The sequence below is a fragment of the Salvelinus namaycush genome, chromosome 17 (assembly GCF_016432855.1).
Source record: "Salvelinus namaycush isolate Seneca chromosome 17, SaNama_1.0, whole genome shotgun sequence".
In the NCBI taxonomy this organism is placed as follows: Eukaryota; Metazoa; Chordata; class Actinopteri; order Salmoniformes; family Salmonidae; genus Salvelinus; species Salvelinus namaycush.
Window position 1 is genome coordinate 20,736,689 of NC_052323.1, and position 19,719 is coordinate 20,756,407.

The 19,719-nt window shown below is 44.1% G+C and overlaps 1 protein-coding gene across 4 annotated transcripts in view; it reads right to left on the minus strand.

Moving 5' to 3' along the window:
- Positions 1 to 19,719, minus strand: part of LOC120062048 (glutamate receptor 1-like) — a 193,678-nt gene that overhangs the window by 51,042 nt on the left and 122,917 nt on the right. For 3 of the 4 annotated variants that reach the window (XM_039011856.1, XM_039011854.1, XM_039011853.1), the window contains 3 exons: positions 9,686 to 9,892; positions 8,232 to 8,498; positions 8,050 to 8,159 (listed from right to left, as the gene is read on the minus strand). In XM_039011856.1, coding sequence (XP_038867784.1) covers positions 8,050 to 8,159; positions 8,232 to 8,498; positions 9,686 to 9,892 — 584 coding nt within the window. Of the gene's footprint in view, positions 1 to 8,049; positions 8,499 to 9,685; positions 9,893 to 19,719 lie in introns of all 4 variants that reach the window. The other variant, XM_039011852.1, reaches the window with a different exon arrangement.

Consider the following 19,719-nt stretch of genomic DNA (forward strand, 5'->3'; position numbering starts at 1 on the left):
CAGTAGTATAGTCAAACTGGGGACTGTGCCCTGCTTCTCACGCTGACCAACACCAGGTAAGCTGCCTGTTCAAATGCTAAAATGACTTAATATTAGGCTTTATTAGTTGAGTGACAACCTGTGTAATTTGCTAGGTTATTGTTAACTATGCGCTGTTGAAAATTGTGTTTTACCAAAATAAAAGTAAGCTACCGGCTTCATAAATCATAAAGGTCATGTTAACTGACTTATATTATATCATAAAACAAAACGTATAAGATCTCATAAGTCTGTGATAACCTCAGACCTTATTTTCAGCGTTTATCCCAAAATGTTATTCCTTCCCCATTGGCAGGGTGGTAGATGCCTAGTCTCCCTTATGGCTCAGATCAGGTGCCTACACACACACACACACACACACACACACACACACACACACACACACACACACACACACACACACACACACACACACACACACACACACACACACACACACACACACACACACACAGAGACACAGGCACACACACACACACAGGCACACACACACAGACACACACACACAGGCACAAACAGTACATACACCATAGACATACATAATTTACACACACACACACACACACACACACACACACACACACACACACACACACACACACACACACACACACACACACACACACACACATGTCAGGATGCTTTATTAGACTGGAACCATTATTCATTATGGAATGATTTTGACCAGTGGGCTGAGAAATTGTTATTGTGACGGGTAGCGAACGCTCTGTGTGTGTGTGTGTGGCAGGTAGCATTGTAAGTGACAGTGTTGATTTATTTCAGGCTAGCAGTGCAGCGGTAACACCGACCGACCGAGCAGGAGAGAAGACACACACACACACACACACACACACACACACACACACACACACACACACACACACACACACACACACACACACACACACACACACACACACTGAGCACAGGGAGTTTCTGTTGATCTCACACAAAAAATTAGGAAACACACAGTTGGCTTTGGTTGACTTTGTTTGTTAGAGAATCACACCTTGGTCTTGTGTGGTTAGTGTGTGTGTGTGTTTTGTGCTGTAAGCGTGAAAGGAATGAGGCTTGTGAAATAATTACTGAAGAAAGAGAAATGGATATCGTCTGCTCAGCAGGCATGAGATGACATGAATATATGCAGGCACACACACATGAACGCACGTACTCACTCACTCACACACACAAACTCACTCACACACACACAATCACACACGTAATCACTCACACGCGCACTCACGTATGCACGCACGCACATACACGCCCGCCTGCGCGCAGTGTCTGCCAGATCAGCTCATCACTAAATATAGAGCGACAGAGAGAGAGAGGGAGGGAGAGATCTAAAAAGGAGGGATGAGGAGAGGAGGCTAGGAGAGAGAAGGAGAGATCTATGAAAGGGAGGGAGAATGGGGAAAGAGAGAAGAGGACATGGTGGGGAGAGAGGAACATGTGGATGCTATGAGGGGAGATGGATGAGAGGAACAGGTGGAGGATATGAGGGAAGATGGAGGAGAGGAACAGGTGGAGGATATGAGGGAAGATGGAGGAGAGGAACAGGTGGAGGATATGAGGGAAAATGGAGGAGAGAGGAACAGGTGGAGGAAATGAGGGGAGATGGATGAGAGAGGAACAGGTGGAGGATATGAGGGAAGATGGAGGAGAGGGGAACAGGTGGAGGACATGAGGGAAGATGGAGGAGAGGAACAGGTGGAGGATATGAGGGAAGATGGAGGAGAGAGGAACAGATGGAGGATATGAGGGAAGATGGAGGAGAGAGGAACAGATGGAGGATATGAGGGAAGATGGTGGAGAGAGAAACAGGTGGAGGATATGAGGGAAGATGGAGGAGAGAGGAACAGATGGAGGATATGAGGGAAGATGGTGGAGAGAGAAACAGGTGGAGGATATGAGGGAAGATGGAGGAGAGGAACAGGTGGAGGACATGAGGGAAGATGGAGGAGAGAGGAACAGGTGGAGGATATGAGGGAAGATGGTGGAGAGGAACAGGTGGAGGATATGAGGGAAGATGGAGGAGAGAGGAACAGATGGAGGATATGAGGGGAGATGGAGGAGAGGAACAGGTGGAGGATATGAGGGAAGATGGAGGAGAGGAACAGGTGGAGGATATGAGGGAAGATGGAGGAGAGAGGAACAGGTGGAGGAGAGGAACATGTGGAGGGTATGAGGGGAGATGAGGGAGAGGAACAGGTGGAGGATATGAGGGGAGATGAGGGAGTAGAAGGGCTAGAGGGATTTAAGGGGGCAGATCCCTGCTCCTCTAGCCACCTGTCTACAGAGATACACAGAGGGGGGAGGATAGGAGAGGAGAGAGGGTAGGAGTGAGGGGAGGAGAGGACAGAGGAGAGGAGAGAGGAGAGGGGAGGGGAGGGGAGAGCAGAGAGGAGGGGAGAGCAGAGGAGAGCAGAGAGGGCAGAGGGGAGGAGAGCAGAGGAGAGGAGAGTCATGTATGGGAGGTTTAGGAGCTCTGAGTGACAGGGGTGACATTTACAAATAGCACAGTAAACAAAGGATTTAGAGAGAATAAATAGCAGAGAGAGATCACACACACAGGTAGGCACACACAGGTAGGCACACAAACAAACACACAGGTAGGCACACAAACAAACACACAGGTAAGCACACAAACAAACAGGTAGGCACACAAACAAACACACAGGTAGGCACACAAACAAACACACAGGTAAGCACACAAACAAACAGGTAGGCACACAAACAAACAGGTAGGCACACAAACAAACAGGTAGGCACACAAACACACAGGTAGGCACACAAACACACAGGTAGGCACACAAACAAACAGGTAGGCACACAAACACACAGGTAGGCACACAAACACACAGGTAGCCACACAAACACACAGGTAGCCACACAAACACACAGGTAGGCACACAAACAAACACACAGGTAGGCACACAAACAAACACACAGGTAAGCACACAAACAAACACACAGGTAGGCACACAAACACACAGGTAGGCACACAAACACACAGGTAGCCACACAAACACACAGGTAGGCACACAAACAAACAGGTAGGCACACAAACACACAGGTAGCCACACAAACACACAGGTAGGCACACAAACAAACAGGTAGGCACACAAACAAACAGGTAGGCACACAAACAAACAGGTAGCCACACAAACACACAGGTAGGCACACAAACAAACAGGTAGGCACACAAACAAACAGGTAGGCACACAAACAAACAGGTAGGCACACAAACACACAGGTAGGCACACAAACAAACAGGTAGGCACACAAACAAACAGGTAGGCACACAAACAAACAGGTAGGCACACAAACAAACAGGTAGGCACACAAACAAACAGGTAGGCACACAAACACACAGGTAGGCACACAAACACACAGGTAGGCACACAAACAAACAGGTAGGCACACAAACACACAGGTAGGCACACAAACAAACAGGTAGGCACACAAACAAACAGGTAGGCACACACACAAACAGGTAGGCACACAAACAAACAGGTAGCCACACAAACACACAGGTAGGCACACAAACACACATGTAGGCACACAAACAAACAGGTAGGCACACAAACACACAGGTAGGCACACAAACAAACAGGTAGGCACACACACACACACACACACACACACACACACACACACACACACACACACACACACACACACACACACACACACACACACACACACACACACACACACACAGGTAAGCACACAAACAAACAGGTAGGCACACACACACACACACAGGTAGGCACACAAACAAACACACAGGTAGGCACACACACACACACACACACACAGGATCACACACCCAGGCACACACATCCACACACACAGGCACACACACGTACACATACGTACGCACGAACACACACCCACAGCCCTGTCTCTACAGAGCTCTAGGCAGACATACCTTTAGAGCCAGCCAATCAGAATGCATTAAGGAACAGACAAAGGGAGGGGAATTTACGGCTGTCTCTGTGTGCATTCCATATAGCACCCTATTCCCTACATAGTGCACTACTATAGGCCCTGGTCAAAAGTAGTGCACTATATAGGGAATAGGGTGCCATTTGGGATGCAGCCCTGTCTCTCTTCAGACGGCAACGTGTGGAAATGAAACGCCACAGCGCTGATTAATACCAGCTGAACATCGTTAACGTCTTTGTAAACTCGTTGTCTCTGATTAAACGGAAGACAGTACAGGCAGCTTAAAGAATCACTGTCTCTCCTCACAGATGTAAAACAAACATTCTGTTCTCTTGAGTGACCAAATCAAAATAGACACTACTGGTCAAAAACACAGTTTAAGCATTTTAAAAACCAGCCCAGCAAAGACTGACTGTGGCTCTTCAGAAGACCGCACTTGTATGGAGCTATGGACACATAACAGTTGAGTTTGGTGAAGGCAGCCCTCTGGAGACAAGTCCAGATGTCCACACATGAAGTAATGGGGCCAGCTCATCTGGGAACGATGAGTATAGTAGATTGTATACTTTCATGTACTGTACCGCTGCTGTAGACCCCAGAGGGGAGGGAGAGAGAGAGAGAGAGTATGTTTACACTTGCTTTGGCAATGTAAACATATGTTTCCTATGCCAATAATGCCCCTTAAATTGAAATGTAATTGAGAGAGAGAGAGATGACATTCTCCTTCATTGGACAGACTGGCAGATCCATATTTACTGGAGTGGTGTGTTCTGTTATGCTGTGAGAGCACATTCTGCACGTCTGTGTGTGTGTTTGCTATGCTAGCTTAGCAGCATGCTGTAAATGCCACCAGCTGAAGGGTAATAGCAGAAACAGCAGGGACAGAGGAAGGCCTTTGATTTATCGAATCTAGTCCCCATACTGCAAGGCTCTTACAACCACAATCTCTCTCCATTGGTCCAGTGAGTCAGTCAGTGCCTTGGAAGACACTGGTGATGATGCTATTTCTCTCCCCTCTTCTCCCCTCACTCTCCTCTCCTTTTTCTGTCCTCCTCTCCTTCCCTCCTTCTCTCCTCCTTTTCCTCCTCTCCCCTCCTCCTCTCAGTAGGTCTCTCTGGTGTCCCTGAGACAGAGTCAACCTTTCTGTGTCTCTAATTTCAGACACTTTAATGAGATTCTTAATTGGTGACCTTTAGAGAGGGGGACCAACGGTGGCACTGTTGATCAATGCTCTCACTCTGGAGGGAGCCAGACAGAGCTAGTGACACTACTTAATACACACTATCGACCCAGCCACCCTTCAGCGCAGTTCACTTCGGACTGGACAGAGTTTAGTTGGTGAAAGTGTTTTCCTTGTGTTTTCTTTGTGATGGTGCGGTGAGGGTGCTCCTGAGTGGCGCGGTGGTCTAAGGCACTGCATCTCAGTGCAAGAGGCGTCACTGCAGTACCTGGTTCGAATCCAGGCTGCATCACATCCGGCTGTGATTGGTCCCATAGGACGGTGCACAGTGTTGTCCGGGTTTGGCCGAGTAGGCCGCCATTGTAAATAAGAATTTGTTCTTAACTGACTTGACTAGTGGTGCTTAAAGCTAGTGAGGGAGATAAGTGTTTCCAGTTTCAGAGATTTTTGTAGTTCGTTCCAGTCATTGGCAGCAGAGAACTGGAAGGAGAGGCGGCCAAAGGAAGAATTGGTTTTGGGGGTGACCAGAGAGATATACCTGCTGGAGCGCGTGCTACAGGTGGGTGCTGCTATGGTGACCAGAGAGCTGAGATAAGGGGGGACTTTACCTAGCAGGGTCTTGTAGATGACCTGGAGCCAGTGGGTTTGGCGACGAGTATGAAGCGAGGGCCAGCCAACGAGAGCGTACAGGTCTCAGTGGTGGGTAGTATATGGGGCTTTGGTGACAAAACGGATGGCACTCTGATAGATACTTTAAAATACCTTCACATGTCTTCAATGATGTCATCATTTTTGCTTCTCTAGTTTTGAAGCATTTTAAAATCACACTTCTGTCCCACTGTAGGTTTGTGACACACAACTAGTGTAACTGAAAGAGTAGGACTACGGAAGCGTCTGTCTGGGACTGTTGTTAACTATTCAATGACAGCTGACATCGTGTAAAGTGTTCTGTGATGACAATGATCATGAAAGTAGAGAACTTCTTTAGTCCTGTTTTATCTAACTAACAGACAGAAAGACAGACAGACAGACGGACAGACAGACAGTGGGACAGACTGATAGACAGACAGAGGGACTGACAGACAGACAGACAGACAGACAGACAGACAGACAGACAGACAGACAGACAGACAGACAGACAGACAGACTGTTATACAGAGAGACAGAGGGACAGGCAGAGGGACAGACTGATAAACAGACAAAGGGACAGACTGACAGGCAGGGGGACTGACAGACAGAGGGACAGACAGACTGATAGACAAAAAGAGACATACATACAGAGGGGCAAAGGGACAGACAGACAGACAGACAGACAGACAGACAGACAGACAGGCAGAGGGACAGGCAGACAGACACAGGCAGAGGGAAAGGCAGACAGACACAGACAGACGGACAGACAGAAATGGGGAGTATATTGGGACAGACACATAGACACACACACAACAACAATAACAAACCCTAAAAGTTGATGTCCAAGTCCAAACAATCACAGGGAAGAGTGTTTATGACAACACATACACAGTCTGACCTTTTCAACCATGAACAGTAACACTACTCTCTAAGACAACAGTCTTTTACACAGCACAACGTGGTACTAAGAAAACCCTACTGAATTGGGGAGAACCAAAAAAGAACAATAGTGGACTGGAGCCTGCAGGGCCAGATTGGGACAAGAATTTAGCCCTGGCATCTTGGTAGGGGGGCGGGCTGTTGCCCACTGATCAGCCAAAGGCTCATTATAGATTAGTATAACAGAAAATTTAACAGGCCCATGGATCACCGACCATGTCACCTTTTTCATGTTTTATTCTGAAATGAAATAAAACATTTTGTGGGTGTCATTTTCTACCAGCCACTCAACAACAAAAAATGTTTCCAGCCCATCTGGCATTTGCCAGAATTACCAGATAGCCAATCTGTGCCTGGGAGTCTGGTTACATCATGTGTAACTGCCACTAAGTCACAGCCTGGCCTGGCATGAACTAATTACCTTTTGTGTGGGTGGGGAGGGGGGCTGAATCATGGGGTGTTGTGTCAATTGAGTCTCTGTATTTATGTGGAAGCAGCAGCACTCTGTCCAAGTCAAATTTCCCTTCAGGGACAATAAAGTATATCATACCATCATATAATATATCCAATCTACATCAGATTTAGCTCACTTCATTTGGATAGTCCATCTGTAGATGCTCTACAGCAGGGGTACTCAACTCCTACCCTACGAGGTCTGGAACCGGCAGGTTTTTTTGTTCTACCTGATAGTTAATTGCACACACCTGGTGTCCCAGGTCTAAATCAGTCCCCGATTAGAGTGGAACAATGAAAACATGCAGTGGAACTGGCTTCCAGGTCCAGAGTTGAGTTTGAGGGATCTACAGACTATCAGGGACATTTCAACTAACTATCTACTATCCCTAACCCTAACCTTAACCTTTATCCTAACCCTAAACTTAGCCCTTACCCTTATTCTAAACCAAACCATAACCCTTAACCTTATTCTAAACCTATCCCTAAATGTAACCTTAGCCTTAGCTAAGCCTTAGCAACAGATCGTTTGTTGATAGATTTACCCTCTATAGAGCATCTACAGATGGAAAATCCGGATGATCCAAATGAAGTGATGACCCAGATCTACCCATTGTATTTCTACCCCATTGTATTTCTACATCAGATCTACTCATTGTAATTCTACATCAGATCTACCCATTGTATTTCTACACATTGTATTTCTACATCAGATCTACCCATTGTATTTCTACATCAGATCTACCCATTGTATTTCTACCCCATTGTATTTCTACCTCAGATCTACCCATTGTATTTCTAACCCATTGTATTTCTACATAAGATCTACCCATCATATTTCTAAGTGGGATTCTTACCTGGGTGAGATGTCACATCCTTGCTGCATGAAGGCTCCCAGGGAGAACCAGAGAGAGTTGAAGATGCCAAACTCGTTGGTCTGTTCCTGATTCTGCTGGTTCTGGCCTGGCTGACCAGGGCTCTGCCCCGACTGTAGCCCAGCACCGGGACCCGTAGGCTGGGTTGGGGTCTGGGGTTCGGCCTCCTCCTCATAGTCCTCTGCGTGCCACTCGTAGGGGCTGAAGCGGCTCACCAGGAACAGGACCACGCTCACACCGATGTAGGCGAACACAATACACATCCAGATCTCATAGGCCAGCGGGTCCAGGAAGGAGAAGACACCTGGTTTAGACTTGGTGGGCTTCTTGATCATGATGGAGATGCCCAGAGACATGAATGGCTTGGAGAAGTCGATCACTTCTTCTCGGACCAGGGTGATGGTCAGCGGGGCTACCGCCACGTCTGCTTTCTGGAGGGGAGAAGGGGAGGAACAGAGGTAGAGAGAGAGGAAGGGAAGGAGGGGGAGAGAGGTTGAGAGGGAGGGAGGGAGGGAGGTAGAGAGAGAGGGAGGGAGGGAGGGAAGGAGGTAGAGAGGGAGAGAGAGAGAAAGAGAGACATGTTAGCAAGAAATATAGAGTTGTGCTGTCACATTGACCATGAAATACACTCAAGCACAAAAAATGAAAAGCATGAAAAGATTGATCAAATTAAGATCCTACATCTATAAATAAAAACCTGTTTTCTACATCTGTAAATAAATCCGTAGAGCTAGATACTGTCCAGTACAGTAGGTGTGCTGGAGGAGGACAAAGAAGGAAAGAAAATACATACAGCATAAGACTGAACACACACAGAGATTTTGTTTAACAGGAAACACTCAAATCCTGACCTTGATTTCCTGTAGACCCCGTTCTCCCACCCTCATACACACACCAGTCTCCCATAGCATCACAAAGACCCTTTCAACAGCAGAGATTGGCACCATGGTGTGCAACGGGTCCTCTTTGTTACAAATTAATTTCCTATGGATGTGTGTGTGTGTCGATGTGTGTGGATGTGTGTGGATGTGTGTGGGCAGATTACAGGAGATGGGACTGAACAGTTGTTCTTTAGTTACAGTACATACACTTAACCTCCCTGTCACCTTCTCAAGCATTGAGCTGCCCGACTCTGAGTCACAACCAGAGAGAGAGAGCGAGAGGGAGAGAGGGAGAGAGAGAGAGAGAGAGAGAGAGAGAGAGGGAGAGAGAGAGGGAGAGAGAGAGGGAGAGAGGAAGAGAGAGAGAGAGGGAGAGAGAGAGAGAGAGGGAGGGAGAGAGAGGGAGAGAGAGAGAGAGAGGGAGGGAGAGAGAGGGAGAGAGGGAGAGCCCACTGTGTATTAAGTTATTTAAAGCTTTATTGTTGAGCATTGAAAACAGATTTTCTGTGAAAAAATATATACTTCTTTGAAAGGACCAACATGTTTGGCAGACGGTATCGATGCAAACATTATAGTGTCAGAAATATTTTTTTTGCAGTGACATCAACATAAAAATACAACGTGACAACTATGAACGTTAACCACCTCCAGAAATGTTATGGACACTTATGACCTCCCATTATGAGCACTTACAAACCCTCATTATAAGCTCTAATGACCATCTTATGAGCACTCACCCCGTACACCAGCTCTCCGACCATGCCGTTCCACATCTTGGTCTCGGGGTCTCTGGCTCCATACTTCCCATCTGAGACCACCTTCAGTTTGTAGTGGTATCCAACGTGCTTGGCGATCTCAGCCGCTAGCTCCACGATGTAACCCTCGTACTTATCGTTCCCTGACAGCTGATCATGGTTCTTCTTCAGCATCACGTATGGGGATTCCTGTAGGAGAGGGAGGGTGTATACATTCAGGGTTGGGCTCAATTCCATTTCAATTCCAATTCAGGAAGTACTCTGAAATTCCAATTCCTATTCTCTTCAATGCTTTTCAATAAGGAACATGTATTTTCTGAATTGACTTGAAGTGAACCCAATCCTGGATACAGTTCCAATATGATCACATTAAAGATCATTATTGGATGGATTGATAAAGGTTAGTATCAGGGAGTGTAATGACATGACACATTAGTATGACTGGTGGATGAACTGTGATGACAGAGAGTAGGGTCCTTGTAGCAGCCGTAAGGGAAGACATGCTGCAGGAGGCAGCAGGATCAGGTGCACAAGTTGTGCTATTATTAAGGTCCACAGTTGACGATGGTGGTCCAGACATTAAATGGACAATACAAACTTATAAAAAGTGGATATTTACAAAAAAACTTCTTCATGAAAAGAAAATGCCTTGTAGCAGGCAAATCTGTCTATTCCATTCAGACTAAGGTTGGGGTATCAGGCTACCGTCAGCCTCCCCTCACAATTACCAAGATGAATCGGCAAAATTGCATCAAAAAAGTAATTTGTATTCTCTTAGCCCTGGGACATACAGTGCTTTCAAAAAGTATTCAAACCCATTGACTTTTTTCACATTTTTCACATTACTGCCTTATTCTAAAATTGATTAAATAAAAATGTTCCTCATCAAGCTACACACAATACCCAGTGACAATGCGAAAACAGGTCTTTAGAGATTGTTTACACATTTCTTAAAAATAAAAACAGAAATACCTTATTTACATAAGTATTCAGACCCTTTGCTATGAGACTCGAAATTGAGCTCAGGTGCATCCGGTTTCCATTGATCATCCTTGAGATGTTTCTACAACTTGGAGTCCACCTGTTTTAAATTCAATTGATTGGACATGATTTGGAAAGGCACACACCTGTCTTTATAAGGTCCCAAGGTTGACAGCGCATGTCCGAGCAAAAACCAAGCCATGAGTTCAAAGGAATTGTCCGTAGAGCTCCGAGACAGGATTGTGTCGAGGCACACATCTTGGGAAGGGTACCAACCAATTTCTGCAGCATTGAAGGTCCCCAAGAACACAGTGGCCTCCATGATTACTAAATGGAAGAAGTTTGGAACCACTAAGACTCTTCCTAGAGCTGGCCGCCCGGCCAAACTGACCAATCGGGGGAGAAGGGCCTTGGTCAGGGAGGTGACTAAGAACCCAATCGTCACCCGATGGAGATCCAGAGGTCCTCTGTGGAGATGGGAGAAACTTCCAGAAGGACAACCTTCTCTGCAACACTCCACCTATCAGGCCTTTATGGTAGAGTGGCCAGACGGAAGCCACTCCTCAGTAAAAGGCACATGACAGCCCGCTTGGAGTTTGCCAAAAGGCAAAAGGACTCTCAAAAAGGACTCTCCTAAAGGACTCTCAGACGATGAGTATCAAGATTCTCTGGTCTGATGAAACCAAGATTGAACAATTTGGCCTCAATGCCAAGCATCACGTCTGGAAGAAACCTGGCACCATCCCTACGGTGAAGCATGGTGGTGGCAGCATCATACTGTGGGGATGCTTTTCAGTGGCAGGGACTGGGAGACTAGACAGGATCTGGGGAAAGATGAACGGAGCAAAGTACAGAGAGATCCTTGATGAAAACCTGCTCCAGAGCGCTGACGACCTCAGACTGGGGTGAAGGTTGTGGTGGTTAATTTCTTTACTATCAAATGAGGAGAGACAAACTTATCACACAAGTCAGAGTTATACTTAAACTAAATCTTTAATCACTTATTAATAATGGAGCAGGTCAATACAACGCACACATATAAAGTTAATCGATTGAGTGCTCTAAGATAATGATGGCTGGTCATGGCTGGTCGACGATTCACGCTCAGATTATTCTTTGAGAGCCCGAGACAAAAGTACAAAGGTCTTTTATAGCCAAGATACACCCCTTTCAACCTACATGACGAACAATAGACATATAGAATGGTCACAAGGTTAAGATCTGTATGAAATATATAATACATAGCAGACAGTATCTGCTGTGTCAACAGTTTTCATTGTATAGACCAGTGTCTGGCCCTCCGACTCCAAACTGGAATCATCTCTCCCTGGTACGGTATAGAACAGAACCATTAGCTCATGCTCTGGGAATGCTCTTTAGGTTTCATCACCCAAAAGACATCGTGAATCTCCTGTCAGTGTTTTCTCCCAGAGGCCCATCCTCAGTAGAACACCCACACAATAGTTAAGAATACTCTATTCTGTTGCATAAAACAACCCTTTGATGCAATAAAAGTATTATAACATAGTCTTGCAATTTTCCACCATAAGGTTCACCTTCCAACAGGACAACGACACTAAGCACACAGTCAAGAGCCTGAATGTCCTTGATTGGCTCAGACAGAGCCCAGACTTGAACCCGATCGAACATCTCTGGAGAGACCTGAAAATTGCTGTGCAGCGACGCTCCCCATCCAGCCTGACAGAGCTTGAGGATCTGCATAGAAGAATGGGAGAAACTCCCCAAATACAGGTGTGCCAAGATTCGAGGCTGTAATCGCTGCCAAGGGTGCATCAACAAAGTACTTAGGTTAAGGGTCTGAATACTTATGTAAATGTGATATTTCAGTTTTTTTACATTTGCAAACATTTCTAAAAACCTGTTTTTGCTTTGTCATCATGGGGTATTGATGAGGGACATTTTTCTTTTTTAAATCAATTTTATAATAACGCTGTAACCTAACAAAATGTGGAAAACGTCAAGGGGTCTGAATACTTTCACTGTATCACTGTCAAAATTACATAACTGGTATTCAATGTAAAATTAATACCAAAATCATTCATTACATTGTATATTAGTCATTCTATAGAATGATCTTCTACCTCATGGGTCATGAAAATGTGTATGTGGACTTTAACCTTTTATTGCAGTGGGCTAAATCAAGGTCACAGTGTTTCTGGGTAGTCTTAAACAAATCTACTGTGAAACAAAAGTATACACCTCACACACATGCTTATGGGCTTAAAAAAAGAAGACACCTGTACCATGTCAGATATAGAGTTGACATGTATTACATTTTGAGTTTGCATCCCAATATTACACATCACAGAAGACTGAACTATAACAAGAACATTTTACATAAAAACACAGGATTTTCTGCGTTTAAAAAAAAATGATGTTGATAAATGATGAAATGATGAGAAATATGAATAACATTCCACCCATGAGGTCACTAGGTCATTTCAATGCAGGAAAGGGCTCAACCCTGCGCCCACTCACAGGATTGGAAATGGTAAGTGAAATGCAACAATATTGTGCCAAAATGAAACAACATTTCTACAAGGTTGCGGTAAACATTAAGGAAATAAATGTAACGCTAGTTATTATTGTAAGCTAATGTGGAATATAGATTGAACAGAAATGTAGGCTAGTTTAACTTGGGGACACATTAACAAACATTTAGAACGCGGAAACAAAAGCACTCTGAAATGGCGGGAGTTTGTAGGGCGCACTAGTTGCCTGACAGATCTTTTGAGTCCTATTCTGAGAAGATCTGTTCTGTTCATAGTTCATTTGATAGGGAAGTACAGATAGTGGTTTTTATAATCAGAAATATGTACTGTATATCTGAGATTTTCTTTGGTATCGCCACTGAGATTTTATGTTGGGGATTTTCTATTCAGAAAAGACCCTTCATGTCACGTGAAAGATGTGTGAAGTGAACTGACTGAGGTGTGACCTGTTGTGCCACAAAGGTTTATGCTGCTGCTACTTGGACGGATTAAACTATAGAAAATAACTCCTTGTAACCAGATTCTTTATCATCGAACCCACAGGCCCTTCAGAAGAGGTAATTTATTAATTTAGATTTACAACACCGTTAAAATATTGACACACTAAAGATCGATATTGGATGGATTTAATATCTCTTCATTCAAAGACTCAATCATGGACACTCTTACTAACAGTTGTGGCTGCTTAGTGTGATGTATTGTTGTCTCTACCTTCTTGCCCTTTGTGCTGTTGTCTGTGCCCAACAATGTTTGTGCTATGTTTTGTACTGCTACCATGTTGTGCTGCTGCCATGTTGTGTTGCTACCATATTGTTGTCATGTTGTTGTCTTAGGTCTCTCTGTATGTAGTGTTGTGGTGTCTCTCTTGTCACGATGTGTGTTTTGTCCTATATGTTTATGTAAAAAATGTAATCCCATCCTCCGTCCCCGCAGGAGGCCTTTTTGGTAAGCCGTCATTGTAAATAAGAATTTGTTCTTAACTGACTTGACTAGTAACATAAAGGTTAAAAAAATTTTTTTTCGAAAAATGATAATAGGAGCTCGCACCAGACCAAATTTAAGTAGCTGACATAATATATGCAAAGAGGGACATTGGAATGAGGTAATCTCCATACACAGCCCTGGGGAAGTGAGACCTTAAATGTTACCAGCTCATAAAGTTTATCACCACTTTTCTCAAGTTGAGACCATAGATGTGATGCTTCATATTCAGGGGAACATACAGAGTAGCAGCTAAACACAGCAATGGAATAGAATGGAGCTACTGAAGTCTTGTTCTATTGAGGAACTCTCCTGGAGAGGTATTTCAATAGGATGGTTCATGTTTGATCATTAAGGCATAACCGTGGTGGAATAATAATTGTTAATAAGCCTACAATTAAACCAAGAAAGATAATTAGACAATAGATCTTTAGGAATCATTAAATATTTGTCACAACGATGGAGTACGCCTAAAGTTAGTCACTTACACAATTAGCTATTTCATGATTACATATCATTAGACTGTATGGCCTTTTCACAACCATAGCGTAATATTCAACCCAGAAAGATCATTATATTTGATAAGTATGGCGGTGCTGCCTGGCCTTGTAGCCTGGAGGTTCATTATGTGGACATCACAAAGACACCTGGTGAACCTGACACAGACAGGTTTATTAGTGGCCCACACACTGTGTGTGTGTTGTGTGTACGTGTGCAGGAGAGTACAGCAGCCAATCACTGCCAGACCACCCCTGTTCTGAGAGGTTATCCTATTCCTGTTCTACCAGCTAGGCAACCAATTGGACCTTTTCAGAGATATTGGACATCCTAGAAAGATTACAGCTGACAAGGCACCTGAGGCCCTGTACTCTCACTATTTTTTTTCTGTCTCTCTCTCTCTCTCTCTTGCTCTCACACACACTATGTCTCTTTTTCTGTCTCTCTCTCTCTCTCTCTGTCTCTCTCTCTCTCTTGCTCTCACACACACTATGTCTCTTTTTCTGTCTCTCTCTCTCTCTGTCTCTCTCTGTCTCTCTCTCTCTCTCTCTCTCTCTCTCTCTCTCTCTGTCTCTCTCTCTTTCTGTCTCTCTCTCTCTCTGTCTCTCTCTCTCTCTGTCTCTCTCTGTCTCTCTCTCTCTCTCTCTCTCTCTCTCTGTCTCTCTCTCTCTGTCTCTCTCACTCTCTCTCTCTCTCTCTCTGTCTCTCTCTGTCTCTCTCTCTCTGTCTCTCTCTGTCTCTCTCTCTCTCTCTCTCTCTCTCTCTCTCTCTGTCTCTCTCTCTTTCTGTCTCTCTCTCTCTCTGTCTCTCTCTCTCTCTGTCTCTCTCTGTCTCTCTCTCTCTCTCTCTCTCTCTCTCTCTCTCTCTCTCTCTGTCTCTCTCTCTCTGTCTCTCTCACTCTCTCTCTCTCTCTCTCTGTCTCTCTCTGTCTCTCTCTCTGTCTCTCTGTCTCTCTCTCTGTCTCTCTTTCTCTCTCTCTCTCTCTCTCTCTCTCTCTGTCTCTCTCTCTCTTTCTCTCTCTCTCTGTCTCTCTCTCTCTGTCTCTCTCTCTCTCTCTGTCTCTCTCTCTCTCTCTCTCTCTCTCTCTCTCTGTCTCTCTCTCTCTGTCTCTCTCTCTCTCGCTCTCTCTCTCTCTCTCTGTCTCTCTTTCTCTCTGTCTCTCTCTCTCGGTCTCTCTCTCTCTGTCTCTCTCTCTCTTTCTCTCTCTCTCTGTCTCTCTCTCTGTCTCTCTCTCTCTCTCGCTCTCTCTCTCTCTCTCTGTCTCTCTCTCTCGCTCTCTCTCTCTCAATTCAATTCAATTCAATTCAAGGGGCTTTATTGGCATGGGAAACATGTGTTAACATTGCCAAAGCAAGTGAGGTAGATATTATACAAAAGTGAAATAAACAATACAAATTAACAGTAAACATTACACATACAGAAGTTTCAAAACAATAAAGACATTACAAATGTTATATTATATATATACAGTGTTGTAACAATGTACAAATGGTTAAAGCACACAAGTTAAAATAAATAAGCATAAATATGGGTTGTATTTACAATGGTGTTTGTTCTTCACTGGTTGCCCTTTTCTTGTGGCAACAGGTCACAAATCTTGCTGCTGTGATGGCACACTGTGGAATTTCTCCCAGTAGATATGGGAGTTTATCAAAATTGGATTTGTTTTCAAATTCTTTGTGGATCTGTGTAATCTGAGGGAAATATGTCTCTCTAATATGGTCATACATTGGGCAGGAGGTTAGGAAGTGCAGCTCAGTTTCCACCTCATTTTGTGGGCAGTGTGCACATAGCCTGTCTTCTCTTGAGAGCCATGTCTGCCTACGGCGGCCTTTCTCAATAGCAAGGCTATGCTCACTGAGTCTGTACATAGTCAAAGCTTTCCTTAAGTTTGGGTCAGTCACAGTGGTCAGGTTTTCTGCCACTGTGTACTCTCTGTTTAGGGCCAAATAGCATTCTAGTTTGCTCTGTTTTTTTGTTAATTCTTTCCAATGTGTCAAGTAATTATCTTTTTGTTTTCTCATGATTTGGTTGGGTCTAATTGTGCTGTTGTCCTGGGGCTCTGTGGGGTGTGTTTGTGTTTGTGAACAGAGCCCTAGGACCAGCTTGCTTAGGGGACTCTTCTCCAGGTTCATCTCTCTGTAGGTGATGGCTTTGTTATGGAAGGTTTGGGAATCGCTTCCTTTTAGGTGGTTGTAGAATTTAATGGCTCTTTTCTGGATTTTGATAATTAGTGGGTATCGGCCTAATTCTGCTCTGCATGCATTATTTGGTGTTCTACGTTGTACACGGAGGATATTTTTGCAGAATTCTGCATGCAGAGTCTCAATTTGGTGTTTGTCCCATTTTGTGAAATCTTGGTTGGTGAGCGGACCCCAGACCTCACAACCATAAAGGGCAATGGGCTCTATGACTGATTCAAGTATTTTTAGCCAGATCCTAATTGGTATGTTGAAATTTATGTTCCTTTTGATGGCATAGAAGGCCCTTCTTGCCTTGTCTCTCAGATCGTTCACAGCTTTGTGGAAGTTACCTGTGGTGCTGATGTTTAGGCCGAGGTATGTATAGTTTTTTGTGTGCTCTAGGGCAACGGTGTCTAGATGGAATTTGTGGTCCTGGTGACTGGACCTTTTTTGGAACACCATTATTTTGGTCTTACTGAGATTTACTGTCAGGGCCCAGGTCTGACAGAATCTGTGCAGAAGATCTAGGTGCTGCTGTAGGCCCTCCTTGGTTGGTGACAGAAGCACCAGATCATCAGCAAACAGTAGACATTTGACTTCGGATTCTAGTAGGGTGAGACCGGGTGCTGCAGACTGTTCTAGTGCCCGCGCCAATTCGTTGATATATATGTTGAAGAGGGTGGGGCTTAAGCTGCATCCCTGTCTCACCCCACGACCCTGTGTGAAGAAATGTGTGTGTTTTTTGCCAATTTTAACCGCACACTTGTTGTTTGTGTACATGGATTTTATAATGTCGTATGTTTTACCCCCAACACCACTTTCCATCAATTTGTATAGCAGACCCTCATGCCAAATTGAGTCGAAGGCTTTTTTGAAATCAACAAAGCATGAGAAGACTTTGCCTTTGTTTTGGTTTGTTTGGTTGTCAATTAGGGTGTGTAGGGTGAATACATGGTCTGTTGTACGGTAATTTGGTAAAAAGCCAATTTGACATTTGCTCAGTACATTCTTTTCATTGAGGAAATGTACGAGTCTGCTGTTAATGATAATGCAGAGGATTTTCCCAAGGTTACTGTTGACGCATATTCCACGGTAGTTATTGGGGTCAAATTTGTCTCCGCTTTTCTGGATTGGGGTGATCAGTCCTTGGTTCCAAATATTGGGGAAGATGCCAGAGCTAAGGACGATGTTAAAGAGTTTTAGTATAGCCAATTGGAATTTGTTGTCTGTATATTTGATCATTTCATTAAGGATACCATCAACACCACAGGCCTTTTTGGGTTGGAGGGTTTTTATTTTGTCTTGTAACTCATTCAAGGTAATTGGAGAATCCAGTGGGTTCTGGTAGTCTTTAATAGTTGATTCTAGGATTTGTATTTGATCATGTATATGTTTTTGCTCTTTATTCTTTGTTATAGAGCCAAAAAGATTGGAGAAGTGGTTTACCCATACATCTCCATTTTGGATAGATAATTCTTCGTGTTGTTGTTTGTTTAGTGTTTTCCAATTTTCCCAGAATTGGTTAGAGTCTATGGAGTCTTCAATTACATTGAGCTGATTTCTGACGTGCTGTTCCTTCTTTTTCCATAGTGTATTTCTGTATTGTTTTAGTGATTCACCATAGTGAAGGCGTAGACTCAGGTTTTCCGGGTCTCTATGTTTTTGGTTGGACAGGTTTCTCAATTTATTTCTTAGATTTTTGCATTCTTTATCAAACCATTTGTCATTGTTGTTCTTTTTCTTCGGTTTTCTATTTGAGATTTTTAGATTTGATAGGGAAGCTGAGAGGTCAAATATACTGTTAAGATTTTCTACTGCCAAGTTTACACCTTCACTATTGCAGTGGAACATTTTACCCAGGAAGTTGTCTAAAAGGGATTGAATTTGCTGTTGCCTAATTGTTTTTTGGTAGGTTTCCAAACTGCATTCCTTCCATCTATAGCATTTCTTAATGTTACTCAGTTCCTTTGGCTTTGATGCCTCATGATTGAGTATTGCTCTGTTCAAGTAGACTGTGATTTTGCTGTGGTCTGATAGGGGTGTCAGTGGGCTGACTGTGAACGCTCTGAGAGACTCTCTCAGACTCTCTCTCTCTGTCTCTCTCTCTCTCTCTCTCTCTCTCTCTCTCTCTCTCTCTCTCTCTCTCTGTCTCTCTCTGTCTCTCTCTGTCTCTCTCTCTCTCTCTCTGTCTCTCTCTCTCTCGCTCTCTCTCTCTCTCTCGCTCTCTCTGTCTCTCTCTCTCTCTCTCTCTCTGTCTCTCTCTCGCTCTGTCTCTCTCTCTCTCGCTCTCTCTCTCTCTCTCTGTCTCTCTCTCTCTCTCGTTCTCTCTCTCTCTCTTTCTCTCACACACACTATGTCTCTTTTTCTTTCTTTCTCTTGCTCCATACAAGGACATTTCTAGCAAACCTGTATTGAACAAACCCAGATAGCGCATGACGTTCTAAGAACCATGTGTTCCTTAGACATTGGTGAGAGTGTGGTTGTCCTATGGTTATTTTGCATACAACCTTCCCTCAACATTCTGGGAACGGTGCAGGATAGTTGCTTGGCTTTGGAACATTCTCAGCACTTTTAAGGAACTTGACAAAATAACATTATTGGTTCAAGGTTCTATTTAAAGTAATGTTCTCAAATTGTTCCAAGAAACAACGTTCTTCTGTGGCACCGTGCCACAATCTCACTGGCACCGTGCCACAATAAAAAATACATGTGTTGCACGATTAATAACTAAGCAAATTAATTTCCAAGTGTCCTATCTGTGCTTGGAGTTCAGAACAGGTAACCCAAACTAAGCTAGCAGCGTTATAAAAAGTCTTATTGAAACATGTAGTAAACGTTATATTATTCAAAAACCTCTAAA